This window comes from Juglans microcarpa x Juglans regia, chromosome 7S (genome assembly GCF_004785595.1).
Source record: "Juglans microcarpa x Juglans regia isolate MS1-56 chromosome 7S, Jm3101_v1.0, whole genome shotgun sequence".
NCBI classification, from domain to species: Eukaryota; Viridiplantae; Streptophyta; class Magnoliopsida; order Fagales; family Juglandaceae; genus Juglans; species Juglans microcarpa x Juglans regia.
In genome coordinates this window covers 16,689,725-16,711,247 of record NC_054607.1, presented here as the reverse complement: position 1 = coordinate 16,711,247, position 21,523 = coordinate 16,689,725, and the positions used below count along the sequence as shown (strand labels likewise).

Sequence of the window (21,523 nt, the reverse complement as noted above, 5' to 3'; positions counted from 1 at the left end):
GAGTAGTATAAAACTATCTTCTTTTAACCTCCAAACAATCCTCTAATACTTTGGCCAACTAGAGTGTCATGGCTAGCCCCAAGCTCATACCTTTCACAACTCTCCAGCTCCTCTCAGTAATGTGTAGATATCTACCACGCCATATCACCTCAAATACTTTTGATTTGATTACTACCAGTTTTGATTTGATTATTTAACTTTCAACTTTTATCTCAACTTATCTCATTTCATCTCATTTTATATGCGAAAACAAATGAGGTCTAAATCAAATGAGCTATGGATAAAGAAAATGATCATGAAGTTCACCTATAGTAACTTATTCTACAACACCCCAAGTTCAAAACTAAATATGCAAAACATCATAATCACTCCAAAAGTATGATGAGTTCTGAAATTCTTAAAATCATCGTCATCAAATGTGAGTATCATATAAAAAATGTAAGATAGATTAAAAAATAATTTTGAAGTACAGGAAAAACTGAACAATGAAGTAAAGAAAAATTCTATTCATAATCTTCACACCACACATAATTTTTTTTTTTCTCTTATCAAATGTGTTATATATAGATGATAAGTAGAAGAATTCAATTAATTTAAGAAGAATAAAACAAAAAAAATTTAAAAAATTAAAAAGAAAATAAAAATAAATGTGCTGTTTGGTGTGTAGGATGATGATTAGCAAAACTCTGAAGTAAATAATTGCAATGAATTAAATAGGGGTGATTCCAGTTTGTTTCGGTTTTAGACGTATTTTAGAATTTAATTGCTATACATCGATTTTGAGATTTGAAGAACCAATACCGCACTAGTTACACCTCTTATCCGGTACTTCTAGTTTCGGTCCGATTTGATCCAATTTTTTCGATATATTATATATATAACATATATAATATGCTACATATATTATAATATATAATATAATGATATATTATAGTATATTATAATATATAATTATATCGTATTAGTATAATTACTAATACTACAGGCTATAGTGATAATATATACTTTTTTATATTGGATTTTAAATTTTAATGTTATTTTAATTAATAATTTAGCATATAATACAAGATTATTTTATAAATTAGATATCAAAATTATCTATAATATAAAAAATCATATAAAAATATTTTATATAATATAAAAAATTAAAAATATAGATTTATATGAACCAATTTGGTGCGGTTTGGTCTGATGATAGAAAAATAAAAATCGAAATTAGACTGATTTCCCAATTTAAAAAAAAAAAAATAGAACCGATTTAAATCAGGACCGAACTGTTCGGTCCGATTTATCGGTTTACCCCTTTTTTTTTTTTTTTTGTCACCTCTAAAATTATTTTCTTCTACCCTATTCTGTACCGTCCAGAAGCAGCCTTCCAGAATCCAGATTCATCACTTCCAGTGCGAGGCTTCAAGCTCCCACCACAGGTCATCGTCTGGTCCTTCGCAACACCTCAGTATCTCGGTCCGGTCCGTCGCAGGCTCGCAGCACCTCTAGGCTCTTGCCATCAGCCATGGTTTATCCCTCTCTCTCTCTCTCTCTCTCTCTCTATGATGGCTTCATTAAACCACGATTCATTAGACGATATTTTTGATTGAATTTGGACTTCGAAATCAGACCCTACCCATCTGTAAAATGTTGTCCATTATTCGACTGGCCCTCAGAAAAAAAAGGGGGATGAAGTTTTGAACTCCTGAGCTATTATGAAGAGAAATCATTGAGTGGAATGGCCTCAATGATTGAATTTATTTTTAATTAAATTACATGATTACCTTGGTTGATTGAATTTATTTTCTTCTACATTATACAAGAAGGACATGTTCTGGGATTTTTAATGTAGATTCAAATAGCAAATGGACAAAAAATAGCTGGCTTCAATCATTTGTAGTAGAACAGTAGTAAAACAGGTGTAAGGGTATCGTTACCCATTATTTTTCTAGCCCAGAACCTTGATTATGAAACGTTTCAATACGTAACCTTTTCTACACCAGCTGTGCTTCCTTAAGAGATGGAAGCAATTTCTCTTCCGGTTGTATTCAATCATTGTTATATTACATTGCAAGGTGGCCAGGTTCTTGTGGGTTGATATCTTTGGCATGGATTATGCCAAGAAGGGGGATGGATATTTTTTAGTGTTGGAGAGGTCTTAGGGGTATTATTTAAATCCCTACTGTGGGGAAATGCTTATCTTTGTATTATGTGGTGTTTGTTTACCTATTAAAAAAATGTGGTGTTTGTGGAATGTGGATGGAGAGAAATGGCCAGTGTTTTGAAAATTGTTTTTCGTAATTTACTTGTATCCATTTCTAGTTCCTAGTTGTTGTTAGGTGTATTTTTCGTATACTTCCTGGGCTACGACTCTTTTAATATTAATAAAATTTTATTTTACCTTTAAAAAAAGAAGAATTCCATGGTGAATTTGAAGAGTGGGGATATAAGTGTATGATCAGACAGTGTATTTGGTAAGCAGCACAGCTTGAGAATAATTTCTATTTGGTTATAGGCTGACTGTTGGAGATGCCATATTCTTGTCCAAGTGTGTGGTTTATATGGTTGAAACCTTTTCAAGCAATTTCATCCGTTATTGTCCGTGTTTTTTTCGCATAGATTCTTTACCAAGACTGTCGCTCTATGGTTATCAGTGCACTTAAAGTAGTTTTTCCACTGTTAATAACATGCGTACCATGCTGTGTAATTGAGAAGGTAGTTTGTACAAAACATGGTGATTAGTGAAATGCTTATAAAAGGTTCAATGTTTCAATTGCATGCCATGTTAATTTTTCTTTTGTGGGTTGGGTTTTTTCTCTTTTCTTTTTTGGGGTGTGGGGGGTAGGGAGTGCTGCTGAATATGGTAACGTCATTCACTATGGTTTGTCGCAAATCAGTTGGCGTGATTAGACAGGACTATTGATGATCTCTTTTTTTTTGATTTTTTATCATAGAATCTTGTATAAATATGCAGGGACTCCTTGAACATGAATAGGTTTTCTTTCTTTTGAAAATTATCATTTTTATTCCAAGATACTTAGAATTGTTATTAAAACTTGTAATTGATACCTTTATTTTAGTTTCAATCTTTTACTTATTGTTGGTTGATTGCAGGCAACGCTGGCTGATTCTTTTCTTGCAGACCTTGATGAACTATCTGACAATGAAGCTGTTGTTATTGTGAGTATTTTTGTTCTGTGAATTACATATCGTTGACTTCTGTGAAGGTTTTTTATTAATGTTTTTCAGCCTAGGCATCATGTGTAAATATGCTCTATCTTCTTGCAGGAGGAAGAAGATGTCGATGCTGGAAATATGGAAGAAGATGTTGATGGGGAAATGGCAGACATAGAAAATCTTAACTATGATGATCTGGATAGTGTTTCGAAATTGCAGAAAACCCAGAGATATGTTGATATTATGCAGGTTAATCCATATCTAGCATGCGCTTCTATTTTGACCATGACATGTGCCATGCGCTTTTATGTTTATGTTGCAGAGTTTGTTCTAATGTTCTTTTTCCTTCCTTTTACTTAATCAATTTATTATGATCAGTTCTACAGTGGAACATGATTGTTTTAGATCTCTCTTCTTTGGGAGATCCAGTGTGGTCTTTTTCTTCTTCCTCTTCTGTTTTTTTTTTTTCCTTTTCTTTTTGGTCTTGTTCTTCTGTTTGCTTTTGCTAAGTTTTATTTCGGGGTTAGGTTTATAATTTTACTGTTCTCTATGCTTCGATCATTGCAGTGGATATGTGTATTGAGTTTGATGTAATGGTTGATAGTGTGTTTGATTTGCAGAAAGTGGAAGACGCGCTCCAAAAAGGCTCTGATATCTCAAATCTTGGAATGGTTTTGGAAGATGATCCTGAATATCAGCTGATTGTGGACTGTAATGCTTTGTCAGTTGATATTGAGAATGAAATCATTATTATCCACAATTTTATTCGTGACAAGTACAGGTTGAAATTTCCGGAGCTTGAATCACTTGTGCATCACCCAATTGATTATGCGCGCGTTGTTAAGAAAATTGGGAATGAAATGGATTTGACCCTGGTTGATCTGGAAGGGCTATTACCGTCAGCTATTATTATGGTGGTGTCAGTTACAGCATCGACCACAAGTGGCAAGCCTCTTCCTGAAGAAATTCTTGATAAGACCATTGATGCATGTGATCGAGCTCTTACTCTAGATGCAGCAAAGAAAAAAGTCCTTGACTTTGTAGAAAGTCGAATGGGATATATTGCACCAAATCTTTCTACTATTGTTGGGAGTGCTGTTGCAGCTAAACTTATGGGGACTGCTGGTGGTCTTGCTGCATTAGCTAAGATGCCTGCATGTAATGTTCAGCTTCTTGGTGCTAAGAAAAAGAACCTTGCTGGGTTTTCCACTGCAACATCACAATTTCGTGTAGGGTATATTGAGCAAACGGAGATATTTCAATCTACACCCCCTTCTCTGAGGATGCGTGCTTGCCGGCTCTTGGCTTCCAAGTCAACACTTGCAGCAAGAGTAGATTCCACAAGAGGAGATCCATCAGGGAACAATGGAAGAGCCTTACGGGAAGAGATCCGTAAGAAAATTGAGAAGTGGCAAGAGCCTCCTCCTGCAAAGCAACCCAAACCACTTCCAGTGCCTGATTCTGAGCCTAAAAAGAAGAGAGGTGGTCGTCGACTGAGGAAGATGAAGGAAAGGTAGTGCTTCTTTAATTTCTTTGTTCAGCTTAATTTATTTTTCAGATTTTAAAACGAATCAAACTTTATGTAATTCTTTTTCTCATATTTCATGCTCTAGATATGCAATAACAGACATGAGGAAACTTGCAAATAGGATGCAATTTGGTGTACCTGAAGAGAGTTCTTTAGGTATGTTGTTGTCTACAGCATATTTGAATGTTAAGCAATTGCTGATTTGAAATTATATTATTTTCTAAGATGCAAATTGTTATAAATTATTATTTTTTTGATAAGTAAGAAGAATTTATTGATCCACGTAATTAGGCCTTGCCCGGGTACACAAGAAGTATGCAGGAGATGAACCTAATTACATGCTGAGCACTGTGGAAAACAGCATAAAAGTCATTAAAACTAATCTCATTAAATACAATAGCCGAAGCCTAAAGTAACAATGTATGAATTTAAATGTTGGACAAGGATCCTTCGACCAACCTCCCACACCAATTGTCCCTCTTACTTCATTTGAGCACCTACCTCCCCAAATACTCCCATATTTGACATCAATAACATTCCTCCAAAGAGCATCCCCTTCTCGATGGTACCACCATAACCACTTCCCTAGTAGTGCAATATTGAAGTTTCTCAACTTTCTAACCCCCAAACCACCACAAGACAAAGGGGTGCAGATCTTATCCCACTTAATCAGGTGGATTTTTTTCTCAACCTCTAAGCCTCCCCACAAGAAATCATGAAAAAGCTTCTCCAGTCTATTCGCTACCCCTGTAGGCAAGGGAAATAAAGATAGAAAGTATGTTGGGAGGTTAGATAATGTGCTCTTAATTAAGGTGGTTCTACCACCTCTGGACAAATAAATTGTCTTCCAACCGGCCAATCTACCTTTGATCTTTTCAATAATCCCATCCTACATTGCCTTGGATTTATGAGGAGTCCCCAAGGGAAGACTAAGATACTTCATAGGCAAGGATGACACCTTGCAGCCCATGGTAGCAGCCAATTCACCTAAGTTATGAACCAAGCCAACAAGAACCATTTCATATTTCGATAGATTCACCTTAAGTTTGGAGACAGCCGCAAAACAAAGCAAAAGAGCCCTCAAGGAGAGAATTTGATTGGGGTCTAGCTACCCTTTTTGTGACGTCGGCGAGGTGGCCGGAGCAACCACCAGCGGGCTTGCGGTTGTTGTGCCCAAGATAGAAGGCTCACGGGACCCAAGTTAGCCCACCACTTAGGATGTGGATGGGCTTTTCAGTCGGCCCCACATGCCCAACAGTGTTCGAGCCATGCCCTTTCAACGCAAGCCCATACCCATCTACAGGCCCAGGAGTTGTTTGGCTTACATCTGCTGAAGCTGTGTTAGGCTTAGGCTTCACCGTAGGGCCAGGTGGCCCACGACCCAAGCTCAGGCCCAGGCCCAGGCCCATGTCGACTTTGTTCATCAATTCCTTAACCTCCTCTATGATCCACGAATCCTGACAACTGAGCTCTGATAGCCCACATGGCACCTTCCACTTCCCCCACCCTTGAGCACCTACCAGAGAGCCTCCCACCTCCCATGCCAGACTGCACTAGGTGACAATAGGCCTTAGATGGATCACGTTTGTGCCTTCACCCCCTAACACCTTACCCGTGTCAACCCCCATGATAGAGCTGCACCCTGTCGCAGGACACGCCAGAGACCTCAAGACCAAAGCAAACGAGACACCTTTAGAATGGAGGGGCTTCACCACATTCAACCCACTACCAGACTCCCCCCCACATCTAACACTTGCAATCTGGTGACACTCAATATGCACTCTGTTTTTATTCTAAAAAACAGGGGCTTTGGAGCCAGCATCCAGTTTATGGAGATACACAAAACCTTCCCATCCATTACCCTTTAAACCTTCAGGGATAGCCAGTAAACCCCTCCTCCTGCCATTCTTGAACTCTTCCAGTTGCAAAAAAACAACCCTTGGAGTTGACATGGCGTTGATTGGTGAGAACACCGTTACCCATCCTCAGTTTTCTTAAAAAACCTTCATGCCGAGAAGAGGCTAGGCATTCATCCACCATTTTTGCCACCCATAAAGCCGATGTCCCAGTTAAGTAGATGAACATAACTAGCCTTATGCTACTTTCGGTAATGCGAATCTGTAACCACCCTCATTCGAGAAAACAAATGTTCTTGATTCCACCATTATATACCTATTGCCCTCCATCAGAGCAACTCTAAAAAGAAGAAGGGCTGGAGACAAGAAAGAAAGTGAGGAAAGGGAGAAGAGGGATTAACTCCTACGAGAAGCGCCGGAGATAGAGTTGCGTGCGGTCATGGGAATTGAGTGTACGGAGAGAATATCATATTAATAATAAATAAATTTAATATTTATAACCAAAATTTATATTAAATCAAAATGTTATAAATTTTGGTTTAATATTATGTGCAATTGCTCTAATTAAACCCAAAAATATAATTATGGCATGCAAGCCCTACAAATGCCTGATGTCTCAATATGGAGTGTTCATTTTCATGATATGTTCCTGAATTCTGTACCTCTTGTTTATGTATCTCTACTTGTTATCATATTTCCTGGTGTATCTACTGTTATATCATTTTCATTTGGTATCTGTAAATACTGTCTGCATTTGTTACACCAGAGGTTATTTTGCTGTTTATCAATATCCTTTTTTATATTCCTTTCTTACTGTATTATGCTCCTCGATGCTAGGGGATGGTCTGGGAGAGGGTTATGGAATGCTCGGTCAGGCTGGGAGTGGCAAGCTACGTGTATCAGTTGGTCAGAGCAAACTTGCTGCAAAAGTTGCTAAGAAGTAAGTTTTCAATTGTAACACACCCTTCCTGTAGGCTAGAGATGTCACATACTTGCATAATTAAAGCCAGGCAAGAGATTTCATAATTTAATTAAACAATTATTCCAGCTGTCAATAAACCATGCCCAGGCTGCCATTATCTCAGAGCATCCTCAATGGATTAACCAAAGCTAAAGGACATTTTTTATGAATGTAAGAAGAATTTGGCTTTTAGCTATTCCATTCACAAGTCTCCACATTGGAATAGCTATTTTTTCATTATATAATAATAAAATAATATAAGATGAATTTGACTTTGTCTATTCACATCAAATTTTCACATTGGATTATCTATTTATTCATTATAAAGTAATGAGTAATTAATAATTAAAAAATAGTTAATTTTTTTAATTATTAATTTATTTTATTATATTATATTTTACTATTTTATCAATTATATGTTAATTAGTAATGATATTCTAATTAAATTATGGGTTAAAAAAATTATACTCTACCCGCTAGCCCAACCATCAAACCTGGATTGACCCAACCCCCCCAGCACATGAACCTAGCCAGCACATGAAGATGGACGTTGATAGAAAGAAATAGAGTGAGAAATAATTGATAAAAAATGTATTTGATGTATCAACAAGAACCTTCAAATTTGGAAAAACTTTTGAAAGTTACTAAAGCTAAATTCCAAATATTTAGAATTTAGCTAATCCATTGTGAGCATTTTTTGTTCTCTAATAGCTAAATACTCAATGGATTTAGCTTTTAGCTAATCCATTGAGGATGCTCTCAATAAGGTTCTATTGGATGGTGGAAATCAAACATGTGTTATGAGCGATTGAAATAGTGTAAAAGGTGGGCTTTATTGTTACATCAACTCTCTGGCCATGCTGCTAGCCTGATGAGCTTAATAGTAATTTCTTCCTTTTGTAGATGTAGTAGTATCTCTTGGATTATCGTTTCTATTTCAGTTGAACATTCTATCATCTAATCTCAACATCAATTTTGCTTCTTAATCTCTATGGGCTACCTAATGCTTTCAGGTTTAAGGAAAAGAATTACGGAAGCAGTGGTGCTTCCTCTGGATTGACATCAAGTTTAGCATTTACCCCTGTGCAGGTTGGTATTACTTCTTACCTCTCCATGAACCCTGTCTGTGAAGTGTACAAGTTTCTTGACCATGAAGTGAATTTTAGAAGCACAAATTGATCATACCTCATGATAGTGTTCCTTGACATGCTTGCTTACTTTGTCTCCCATTAAAGTTCTATTTTCGAAGATGGTATATAACGGTTTGTGATTGAATTGGATTTGGATACCCAGAGTTGCTAACCGAACTCTGGGCTTAGAGTGGAAAAGAGATACAAACATGAAGTTTCTTGACATGCTTACTTTCTTTGTCTCCCCATTAAAATTCTATTTTTGAAGATGGTATAACGGTTTGTGATTGAATTAGATTTGGATCTCTAGTTCGTAACCGAACTCTGGGCTTAGAGTGGAAGAGAGATAGAATGAAGTGGATCTCCATTGCATTTATAGCTGCCCAATAAAATTTCTCTGGAGATCTCTATGGGGTTGAATTAGAGGGATCCTCTCCAGTTGGTTTGAACTGGGCACAGGTCAGTTCATGGTGTAGACTAATTGAAAATCTAAGATGGTAGAAGCTCTACTAATTGAAAATCTTGTCCTACTAAAACACACCGTTTTAATGCCAGCACCTCGAAGAAGAAAATTGAAAATGTTGGACATCCAACATATATGGCACACCACTTGATTTATCTCGATGTTTTCAGTGGATTTCCTCCTGCGATCTTCAAACCCATGAAAATGGTAGTAATGGATAAGGAGGAACCTAAAAACTTGGGTGTCTCACCTCTCTCTCTCTCTCTCTCTCTTCCTAACCAATATTGACATTCACCATCTATCACCCACTACTGTTTTTTATCTTGGTGTTTATACCATCAATGATTGTCCACCTATGATAACCAAACCCATGAAAAAGCTTGGACGCTCTGGCTCTCTCCCTCCCTTCCCTTCCCTTCCCTTCCCTTCCCTTCCCCTCTCGGGCTCTCTCCCTCTCTTCCTCCTCTCCCCTTCCCCACCTTGAGCCATCTCTCTCTCTCTCTCTCTCTCTCAAACACGCACACACCCCCACTCCCAGTAGGGTCTTCTTTACTCTCTTCTGCCGCAGTGTGATTTATTCTCTTCATCGTCAACCCTTCCAATACTTGTTGCAATTCTCGTTTCTTTACCTTGGCATTGACTTCGTTCATTCCTTGTTTCTTTGCTTATACCACAGTTAAGACAGATGAGGAAGAGGTAGGTGATGATTATGTGAAGATCACTATCTTTTTCTTTTGATGTTATCATTGCTGTTGTTGGACATGGTAGTTTGTCTTCTAATTAGGCCGTGTTACAGTGGTGAATGGGCAAACCTGGGAAAATTTTCTCAAACTTTATTTTTTGAGCAAGCAATTTAGATGTATATATGGTCCATTCCTTGGCAGATGCTCAAGTTCTCCTCTACTAAATCTGTCGCTTAATCTTTTGTTAATGTGGAATCATTTTTCTACCTAAAAGCTTTATACAAAAAAAGTAGACTGATTTTTATTTTCTGTTATGTAGTCGCTAATCTGTTTGACTCGGAAACATGTCAATGGTATCAATCCCCATTTTCTCTCTACAGGGGATAGAACTATCAAATCCACAGGCTCATGCACACCAACTTGGCAGTGGAACTCAAAGCACATACTTTTCTGAGACAGGAACATTTTCAAAGATCAAGCGGACCTGAATCTTCATGTGTTCATCTCTTCTTGCCAGGTGCACTTGACATGGCATTTCTACAAATTAGATTAGGAAAGAACAGGGAATATTTTGATATAAAATTTACTAAGAGCTCTTCAATCATGAACTCAACTCAAGCGATCAAGATTCTTTAGAGTTTGTCTAACTTATTCTAAATTAGACAACGGTCATGTTATTAAGGTTGCTTATATAAGCACTAATTTCTTCTACATTACAATCAAATGGGAGCCCCACAACTTGAACATTGATAAATTAAACCTGGAAAGTAGTAAAAAATATGTTTGTCTCATATGCACGTCCAAAAGAAAAAAAACAAAGACAATGCAACTTGGTAAGTGTGTGCTTTAATTGCTTCTACTGTTATCTATTGTCAAATCTTACATGATCTCCAAATGGGAGATGCATTAGGACACGGTTTGCGAACCAATTTCAACTAGAATTAGATTCAAACGGTACTAGATTAACATATCCATTTGTAAGTAATTTAAATGAGGTATAAATGATAACGATCTGTAATCTGTATATAGGATGGTGCATTTTTTAGTAGAGTTATTCTATTCTCAAGATGGTTTTGCATGTTTTGTCATGAAATGAGAACTTGAGAAAAAAAACCTCAGTCGTTTATTTACATTACTCATGAAATCTATACAAAATAGAGAAAATGTTTTCTGACATGCATTATGTAGACGTGAGCTTTATTTTGTCATGCTATCTCTGAAATGTGAAAAAGAGCGATATTGAAAATCCGAAAATTTGTGCATTGATTAGAAAGATACTCTAACTTTTGTTTTCAACATGTGAGAATGATTTGAATATATTTCGATTTGTAAGTAATTTAAATGGGGTATAAATTATAACGAACTACATATAGGATAGTTTATTTTTTAATAGAGTTATTCTATTCTCAAGATAGTGTGTAGCGCACATCATCCACATCATTTAAATGGTAAGATTTGATTTGTAATATTCAAATTTTAAAATTTATCTTCTAAATCAAATTGTGTCAAGTAAATACATTATTAAGTGTGTTCTACACACCGGCTTGGAAATAAAATATTTTTTAGATAAATAAATTTATTATACATCCGATTCATTAAATGAGATATACACTAAAAATTTATGTCTAGTTCTAGTTGAAATTGGCTGGAGTATTAACACATGACATTTATCTTCATATTTCTTTACAGGCTTATTCTGCAAACCTTTGTTTTCATCTCGCTTGGTCAGTAGTTCCACTTTTGGTGGTGTGTAGCATTTCTCTTTGAGAAACTTTTCTTTGATTCTAATAATTTTTTCTACCACATCCACGACCACGATTTCCTTTATATGGAATGAGATTCCATTTGCTTTAAGAAATGGAGTGGAACTAGTTGGACGAGACTGATGATTTTTCATTAACAACTCGTTTTGTTCAGCTACTAGTGAACAAGATATTAGTTCAGAAATAGTTAGTAAACTTTCGTTTTCGATATTACTGCTGCAGGAGCACATTCGAGGCATGAAATGTTTGGGCACAATGGTTTCAATGGTGGAGGTCTTGGTGGTGCTTGGTACTTCCTAAGATTGGTTCCTCTGTTTGCTGCTTGTGTGGTTGATGATGGAAATATGTGGCTTGGTATGGTGGTTTGATGCGCGAGGAATCGATTTCAGGTGGGGGGAGGGTTGACTGTGAGATTGTATCTTGCTTATGGGAATATGATAGAAGAGGGATTTTTAAAATGTTGGTTCTAGATAGTGGGTATCTTATGGAAAGTTAGGTCTCTCAATAATGGGAGACAAACTATAAAGGGTCGTGGGAGTAGGTTTGCCGAAAGTTTGCAATCAATCAGTAACCGCATAGAATGCATGGCAGGCTCCACATCCAATTTCCGTAAATATGTGTGTTTATATAGAATGATAAAAATATCAAATCACATGGTGTGTGGTGTGGAGATGATATGTAGAATTTTTTTCTTAAAAGAATACTTTGAGAAATAAAGGACAATGGTGACATTAAGATTTCAAGTTAAGTGTTTTTATGCCATTCGGCAAAAGGTTATTCGACAACGTGTTAAATGGCAATTTGGTAAAATAATAATAATCCGATGGGTCAACTTTAAATTCTAAAATATACCCTAATTTGTCAAATAAATAGCTTTAATTCTATTATTGAGTCCAATAAAATTTCAATAATCCACCATAATATATGGCCTATTCAAAATTGTCAAACACACCTCAATTAGGTTTTTATAATATTAGCCCATTAAAAAAATCTAAAATTTTTTTTAATAATATTGGATTGGATTTTTACAATATCCTTATTCTTATAATAATTCTATCTTTGGAATTTGTTAAGAGTTCAAACAACTTGCATATTTATCAGCCATGTTTTTGCTGCACTACCCTGAAATTTGGGGGAGGAACTGGTGTGCTACTCATTTTAACTTAAAATTTTTCTTCTTAATGAAATGCCAGGTAGAAAATATTCCTAAACTTAATAAAATTAATTTTTAAAATACTCAATTTCTAAAAGATTCTGTGAAATCATTCGTTAAAATCAATAGTCTCGTGTGCTTATGAAGAACTTATAAATGAAAATCATTAGATTGAGTTTATCATAAACTATCTAGGCCTCTGTCTGATCTTCTTGGGCCAAGTCACGTCCTGCAGTCTCATTTTCATAAAGATCATTACCTGTGGTGGTTAAAATCATAAAAATATACAAAAATGAGTTGTATACTCAATAAGAACATATCATACAATAAACATAATAAAACATAGGGTTCTTGAAAAATATGCATACTCATAATTACATATATAAATAACATGAACATGATCTTGTACATGCAATGCATTAACTTGTCTTTCACTTGTCATAGGTCAGTACTGACTGTTGACCTCCATGAGTTAGGGTTAAAGAATCTAAGTAGATTCTGATTCCACTCATGACTACAGGTTGTGGAATTCATACATAAGGAAGACACACATCGGGTTCACTACTAGCATGTATGACCTAGCAATGCAATATACCCATAACACATAGTATTGTTATCATATCATTATATAGGCCTTTACGTATCTTAACATTCATTGTTCATCATAATCATACTTTCTTGTCATATCGTGTCTTATCATATCATATATTTCAAATAAAATCGTAATCTTTCATAAAATGCCGTGATACATGTTTTCTCACATATGATCATGATTTCTCACAAATCTTTTGATGCAAAAAATTATGATTTTTCATAAATATTTTGATGCATAATTCTTTTCATAACCTATTTATGAATTTTTATAATTATTTTAATGCAAAATCATGACTTCTCATAAAATAACTTGATGCATGTGTCATGAAAGTTATCTATAAATTCATGGCATTTATAAATCTATTATGACAATAAAAAATCATTTCCTTCATAATTCTGACACATAAAAAGTGGCTTTCAATAGAGGACGTACATACATAATACTTTCTTTTTTTATAAAGACATTGTTTACTATATATACATGTAAGGGTATGATCATGCTACTTACATTGTTGTGCTGCTTCCTGAATCTTAGTTCATAGCTCATTACTCATTTACTCTTAGTTGATTTCTCACCAAGTGGTTGTGTTGATCTTTGTGTAATATGACTTAGGGACAATTTGAGGTTGCGATAGGAGTCTTACAAAGTGCTTAAATAGCTTTAAAAATACTTTAATGAAAAAATTAGGTTGTTTAGGCATTACATATTAAAGCACTTTTTAATATCGAAGGTAAAAAGTACATTTAGGTTTTATGTATGTGTTACAAGAAGAAGTAAAGAGAGAGGAAGAAAGAGCTCTTGGTCTGAGGCACGGTTGAAGCCTTCTTGAATTTCCTAGGATTCAAAAGTTATTGATCACCTTTATAATTCATTTAGTAGCAATGAAATTGTGCCAATAGGCGCCGAAAAGTAGAAAAAGGAAACTTCTATTACTTTCTAGATGAGTAATATTATACACCACACTCTCGTCCTATTTTGATCATACTAAGTGGTATGTGGTACATTCATACCATTAGATGATAAAGAAGCATGCAATAAATGACTATTTAATAGTGATAAATGTGATATATTATACTTGGTAGGATGAAAGTGGGATGACAATATGGTGTATAAAATTCTCCTTTCTAGATAGAATGCATAGCCCTCATGGCTTGGTACATATAGCTATAATATTCTAACCAAATTATCCCTCACATGGGCCTAGGCTAAAGAGAAATACGTTGGTTTGCTTTCAAGACTAAAACCTAAAATTTTGAAAACCTCTCATCTCATCATTACAACTTTATCAAATTTTTACATAAAATAAAATAAACAATTCAATTTTTTCAAATCTCAAAACAAAAATAATATTAAAAAATATATTCTAACAATATTTTTATTTAAAATTTTAACTTTAATCTCAATTCATTTCATCTCATCTCATCAAACAAACGAGGCCTAAAATAACCATTTACAACTCAAGCCCATGGACCATATGATCAGCGTAAAACTTCAATGTTGCGTTGTACTTCGCAAACACTTCAGTTCCAGATGCTTCTTCATCTCTCTCTTTGTCTCCATCTGTATGATCGAATTGTGACAAACCCTCCCATTTCAGAACACATTATCCACAAGTTGAGGGTATTACTCTTTGAGTTGGAAATAGGGCTTCCAAGTCACTTCGTCTGCCTCCTGTCCTTGTCACTAAATCAAAAGTCTCACATGTGCTATGCTCCAAGACTCCTATACTTTGTCCCAAAATCTCTTCCGGTTTCGGCTTCAAGACTCCCATGCAATCCACCAATGGAAGCATCGGCATGGTGGTGAACTTAGCCTCCAATTTTTTCTTGAGTTGCGAGACGTGAAATGTTGGATGTATTTGGGCAATGGCTTGCAGTTCAAGCCTGTATGCGATGGGGTCAACCCTTTGTACAATCTTGAAGGGCTGGAAGTATCGAGGTGCTAGCTTAAGATTTCAGTGATAGGATATTGAGATCTTCCAATAGGGTTGAAGCCGCATGTATACCCAAACTCTGATCTCGTATTCTTGTTCCTTTCTCCTCAAATCAACATACTTTTTCATGCGTTCTTGGGCCCTATGCAGGTTATGGCACATGATTTGTAGTATTTGGTCTCTAGTTCAAAGGCTGACTTCAACAGTTTCCAAGTGGGCCGTGCCTGGGACATAACTGAGGAGTCACGGTAGAGGGTATCCATAGAGGGCTTCGAAGGGGATAAGTTTTGTTGAGTTGTGTTGGGTGGAGTTGTGCCACCATTCGACTAGGGGAACCCAAACAAATCAATCTTTTGGTTGATCCCCATGAAGCACCTTAGGTAATTTTTCAAAGATTTATTGACTGCCTTTGTCTGTCCATTGGTCTGGGGTATTGTACGTGCAATTGTAAGTAAAACTCTTATCATGATCATGTCCATCTGAGCCCCTTGGAGAGTGAAAAATACTAAAATCGACTGGTAAAACTCCTACACCATGACAAAGTGACATGAAATAAAAAACTTGCAGAATAAGTTGTAAAGAAATATGAAAATAAATGTCACATGTGTTAATACTCCAGCCAATTTCAATTAGAACTAGACGTAAATTTTTAGTGTATATCACATTTAATGAATTAGGTGTATTATAAGTTTATTTATCTAAAAAGAGAAATTTTATTCTCAAGCCGGCTCAATAAAGTGTTTACCTAACATAATTTGATTTAGAATATAAATTTTAAAATTTTAATATTAAAAATCAAATCTTACTATTTAAGTTATGTGAATAGTGTGCGCTACACACCTAGAATAACTCTATTAAAAAGGGTACTATCCTATATAAAGTTCGTTGTAATTTATAGTTCAACATCATTTAAATTACTTACAAATGGATATGAGACAAACATATTTTTTACTACTTTTCAAGTTTAATTTATCAACATTCAAGTTGTGGAGCTCCCATTCGAGAAAACTTTCCTTTGTGCTTATAGATGGTGAATGTCAATATTGGTTAGGAAGAGACAGAGGTGAGACACCCAATTTCTTAGGTCCGTTAATACCATTTTCATGGGTTTGAAGATCACAAGAAGATGTCCACTGAAAACACTGAGATAAATCAAGTAATGTGCCATATATGGTGGATGTCTAATATTTTCAATTTTCTTCTTCTAGGTGCAGGCATTAATATGATGTGTTTTAGTAGGACGAGATTTTCAATAGAGCTTCTACCACCTTAGATTTGTTGAAATAAGTCTCCATCATAACTTAAAAAGCTTTGTGTATGATCTAGGTCTATATTTCACCTCCCTGGCCAAATCCCGTACTACAACTCCATCTTCATACATATTCTTTCACCTGGGATGGTTTAAAACATGATATAAAACTAAAATGAGTCGAAGACTCGGTAAGAGCACCTAATACTGTAAACATAACTTAACTTGACCTTAGGCTTGTTTTGAAAATTTTCATGCATAATCATACATATATTTAAAATAAGGATCATTCAACAGTAAATAGGCATAATTTAAAAATAATCATGAGATATAAAATGGATGAATGAATTATTGATTCCATGCATCTAACATGATTCAGGCATAACTTGTTCATCTTATCTTTCACTTGCATAGTGGTCATCATAACATATGTGCATCGGTCCAATTGTCATTAACTACATAAATCGTAGCATAACATATGGTAAACAACGCTTACGTCCGTGGCACCTCATACATCATAGCATGTGTATGGTGAACCACACTTAGGTCCGTGGCACCGCATAATCATAAGATATCTTCGGTAAAACATGCTTAGGCCTATGTCACCACATACATCATAACATAGCATATGGTGAAGCACAGTTAGGTCCGTGACTTGCACATCCATTCAATACATAAGGCTAATCTTAAAGCTTACTTACCAACTATGGGAAAGTGGGTCCTGAACCCCATTCCCTGCCATTTTCAGCAAACGAGAAAACTTTGACCAATAACTGGTCCTTCACCAGGTGTGTTGGGAAGATGACTTCCCTCGTTAGGTTGAAGGTAATGGCCATCAGTGTAGGTTTATAGAGAACCATGACATGTTATGCATGCATGGATTCATAAATGTAAATGAAATAAGGTAATAAGAGAGAAATTACTCCCCATCGGGCACTAGCTTTTATGCGCCATGCTATGACCATTCCTTACTATTTTCCTTCAAGAGTCTACAATCATTTCTATCCTATTTCAGATCTCTCTTACTGCACTCTCTTCCTAGTATGTATGTGTTTCCCCAAAACCTCTCCATTATGATTTTGTATTAATAGCAACAGACAAATGAGTGACTTCTTCTTCGACCGTCAAAATTCCTAGAATTACGCCTTGGGAATTACGCGGTTAACAACCCCTTCATGCCTGAACTCCTACAAACACCTCCCCGGTTAACAACAGCTAACAGCTACTTAGTCTAGGTGCCACCCCACCACATTGGATAGATGGAATAGGGAGTTTGTACTCTTGGCCTTGCTTGGAATTCGGTTTTTGAACATATAGTTTATCGAAACACACACCATACATAGGTTTTACAGAGCTGAACAGTGAGTTGGAGAGAAACAATATGACAAGAAAATGAAAGGACTCTTTATTGAAGATAGGAATTACATGGTCATTGCGGCAAGCTTTCCCCTAAGGGAGCGAAGGCTTTACCCTCTCATACCTTTTTAGAACTTGCAAGAATAAGAGAATGCTCAGATATTTTGCGATGTCCTAAAACTTGAACTCCTATGCCATTATATAGATGGGCTTACATGAATCTAATCAGTAAACTAGTAGCCGTAAAGCAACATCAGGTGAGCATCGATCCCCATAGTCATGTGCTTAAAGTGTTGTCTCCCAAGTCCTTTAATCAAAGTAGCTTTGATCACATGCTACTCTTACATCTTTGTTCCCATGTGGGAACGATATCCTATGCTCTTTTAAGTATTGGATTCTTCATCCTCTTCTACCTTTATCACATCTGGAAAGGTTTTTTGTCGAAGGCATCATTAAAGCAGCGATAGTGGAGCTGTTAAATGGGTGCCACTTCTAATTCTCCAGCCTTGTTATCTCTTTTTCTTCGGTTAGAGGTAAGTTCGGTTGCTCTATCATTGCCATGTCTTTTGAGGTGGCGGGTCCTGCTTCCTGTGCTTTCGTGATGCTTTCTTGTTGGGAAGCATCGGCAAAGCAGTACTCTTTTGGCACGAGTATTTTGGCGTCTAGTGCCTTTTGCAGAGTGTTAAGCTGGCTTTTGGTATGTGGTGACAGACACACTATTCTTCCAAAGTCATGACTCACGTACTAGTCTTGAATTCGGTCCAACAAAGTCTAGATGATGTCAAGGTGGTGACTCCTTAACTCTCCAATGTCAATCGAATATGGATCAATTGTAGTGACCTGGCAAACTTGCTCCTTCCACTTGTTGTGCTTCCTTTTACCTTCGCGGGGGATAAGGATTGAGGGGTAGATCGTTGGAGGTTGTTCTCTAGCATCTGAGATATCCTTCCATTCGCGATTGCGGAAGTAAGGAGGACACGAGTTGGACCTTATCCATGCTGCATCTTCTTTCTTTCTGAGGAACCTAGAAAACTCTTGATAGGGTTCTAGTAGTTCCTATGTTACTGGAAAATATTTAATAAATCCATTAAAAAATGAATAATTAAATACTTCTCTAGGGACTGGTGCTAAAATAACAATCAGATTAAGCCTATCTTTGCAACGAAAATGTCATACAACTCTCCGGTGTACTACGCTCTCCAAGTGTGCTTATTCCCCTCCTTCTTCCTTACCATGGATAAGCGGACTCGAACTGCTGACATCTGCCACAAGGTATACCGTCGCCTCTTAGGCACTTGGCAAGACTTTTGCCAATTTTGGCAATGTATCCCTTTAGATTTCCTCTCTGGATTTGACAAAATGAATCTAGCCAATCCTTGCATTCCCAAAAGAAAGTTGGGAATATGATCATCTTGATCCTGGCGTCTTCGTCGTAGTGCGAGATGTCTGATTCTAGTTTGTTTTCCACAGATAGTGGAGGTGCATCTTGTGGTGTGAGGACTTTGACTGCGGCCTTGGTGGCCATGCATTCTGTTGGTTTAGCTGACTGAACATCTTTTTGATCATTCTGATCGGTGCGGGATCCATTGTTCTTGCTCGGAGGTGGTTCCAGGTGAACTCTAGGAGCAGTTGCTGTTCCTTCGATAGTCTGGATTTGTTACACTTTCTATGGTTTCAGTGTCTTGTGATTTAGCAAGAAATGCCTAATGTTGACGTAATTCTTGCCAGAAGATTCATACTCCGGTTGGCTTTCTAGCCGGAGGTTGATCTTTCTTTCTTCCTCATGTATCTCAGACTGACGAACCAGTTCTCTGAGGATGTCGACGGGTTTACCTGTCATATGGGCTACCCATTGGGCCACTTGGATGGTCCTTGGGCTGATAGGTAATTTAGAGTTTTTGGATTTGGGCCAAAATTGCTCCAGGGTTATCTCGCTAGTGGGGCGAGTCTGTGGTTCAGCAGTTGGTTGAATCCTTTGGGCTTTTCCTACTCCTTCTAAAGAGGAGGCGACCCTTTTGCCCTTTCGAGTTGGTCCCTTTTGAAAGGGAATTGGGCCAAGATTGACCATTTTTGTTTTGCCTTTATTAGAGGCTTTGGTCATTTTGGGCTTATTAGCCTCGTCTTATACTCATATTAAAGTCTTTTTCTAATGCTAATTTATATGCGTTAGAGTCTGCAAAAGCCAAAGTGTTCTTAAACGCATTGAGGCTCTTTAAGTCAGCAGTGGGTTAACTCTGTTTTTATGCAGCAGCAATGGTTTTTTGCATGCTTGGTCTAGCAGTGGGCTGGGCCTTCTGTAGCTCAAGTTCATATGTGAGCTTACTTATAGCTAGCTCAAGTTTGAGTTGATTCTTTTGTGCTTCGAGGGTTGCTACACTGGCCATCTGTTCCTTGGAGGATTTTGGTACCTGCAAGAAACATACGCACATTCAGCTGCTACTCGTTTTTGAGTAAGTGTTGATATGGTATGCATGCTATGTTACATAATGACGAATTAAGGTGTCATTCAAGGTGCATGATGTGGGCCAAAGGCCTTGTGTGAAGTTATCTTGGTGGGCCAGGATTTCTCGTAGCTAACTCTCTGGTGAGAGTCTCTGCTAGATAATTTTGGGCACCTCTGACGTGCTTGATCTTCATCCAAGCTCGATATTGATTTATATCCAACTTATCCCAGATATACTTGGCAAATGTGTTAGTATAATCAAGACTCTTAATAAAACCAACAACATAAGTGCTATAAGTTTTTAAAGTAAATGGCTCAAATTTAACATAAATGATAAACTTGTTTAATGTCAGCTTTATGGCCCTGAGTTCCTTGTCGAAGGTGGACCAATTTACCTCTGTATCGCTCCAAGTACCATTGGCATATTGGACGACACGTTCTTAATGCTCCCATTGATCGAGTCCGATTTTGAGTTGAGGGCATAATACTGCTAACCAAGCAATGTTGTCGACCTCAGTTGTTATAATAAGACGATCTCCCTCTGTTGGTAGCGTCAAGCTTGGGAGGTGTCTACATGCAGCTTTGAGGAGAGCTACGGCCTCTGAATCCTGGAATGTCTAATTCCATCATTCTTTAAGATTCTTCATTTTCAGCTTCTCCTGCAAAGGAAGTCTTAATTCTCCCGTATGGGGAGGTATTTAGCGGTAGCATAATTAATACAACCTAGAAATCTTTGCAATGAAGATTTGTCCTTCATTTCATCTGGAACTCTGTCTAGAAATGTGAGGACATGTGGCTAGAGTTTGACCTGGCCATCTTTGAGTTCTAAACCAAGGAATTTATGCTAGTTTGGATATTGAGGTATTCTCATAATACCTCACTACTATTTATTATTTTATTATTAGTTTTTACCTACTTTTCAATACTATTCACTACTATTCAATATTATGTCATTACTTTTTCACTGTTATTCACAGAATACCTGAAAATACCTCACTACCCACTGTCTTGTTAAACTCTACTTTCTTTTCAGAAAGTATGATGCTATTAATCAAAATAGCTCCGGCTACGGTTATGAGATGACTCAGGTGTTCTTATTGTGTTTTGCTAAACACAAGGATGTCGTCTATGTAGATGATCTAGAGTTCTTGGTACTGTCCAAGTATTGAGTCCATTCTTCTTTGGAAGATACTAAGGGCATTCTTGAATCCCATTGGCATGACTAGTCATTCATAACTTCTTTCA

General features: G+C 36.7%; 1 protein-coding gene across 2 annotated transcripts; it reads left to right on the top strand.

The window, feature by feature from the left end:
• Positions 1 to 1,311: 1,311 nt before the first annotated feature.
• Positions 1,312 to 11,975, top strand: LOC121241275 (U4/U6 small nuclear ribonucleoprotein Prp31 homolog). 2 transcript variants are annotated; one of them, XR_005935697.1, is made up of 10 exons: positions 1,312 to 1,516; positions 3,103 to 3,168; positions 3,277 to 3,414; positions 3,786 to 4,678; positions 4,779 to 4,849; positions 7,387 to 7,489; positions 8,524 to 8,599; positions 10,167 to 10,303; positions 11,476 to 11,532; positions 11,772 to 11,975. XR_005935697.1 is itself a non-coding variant. In XM_041138976.1 (9 exons), exons 1-8 carry the CDS (start codon positions 1,514 to 1,516, stop codon positions 10,272 to 10,274), a joined length of 1,458 nt encoding a protein of 485 aa, XP_040994910.1. In that variant the 5' UTR covers positions 1,313 to 1,513; the 3' UTR covers positions 10,275 to 10,303; positions 11,772 to 11,975. The 2 variants fall into 2 exon arrangements, 1 of the variants encoding a protein (XP_040994910.1); XM_041138976.1 differs by lacking the exon at positions 11,476 to 11,532 and having other exon boundaries at positions 1,313 to 1,516.
• The last annotated feature ends 9,548 nt before the right edge of the window (positions 11,976 to 21,523 follow it).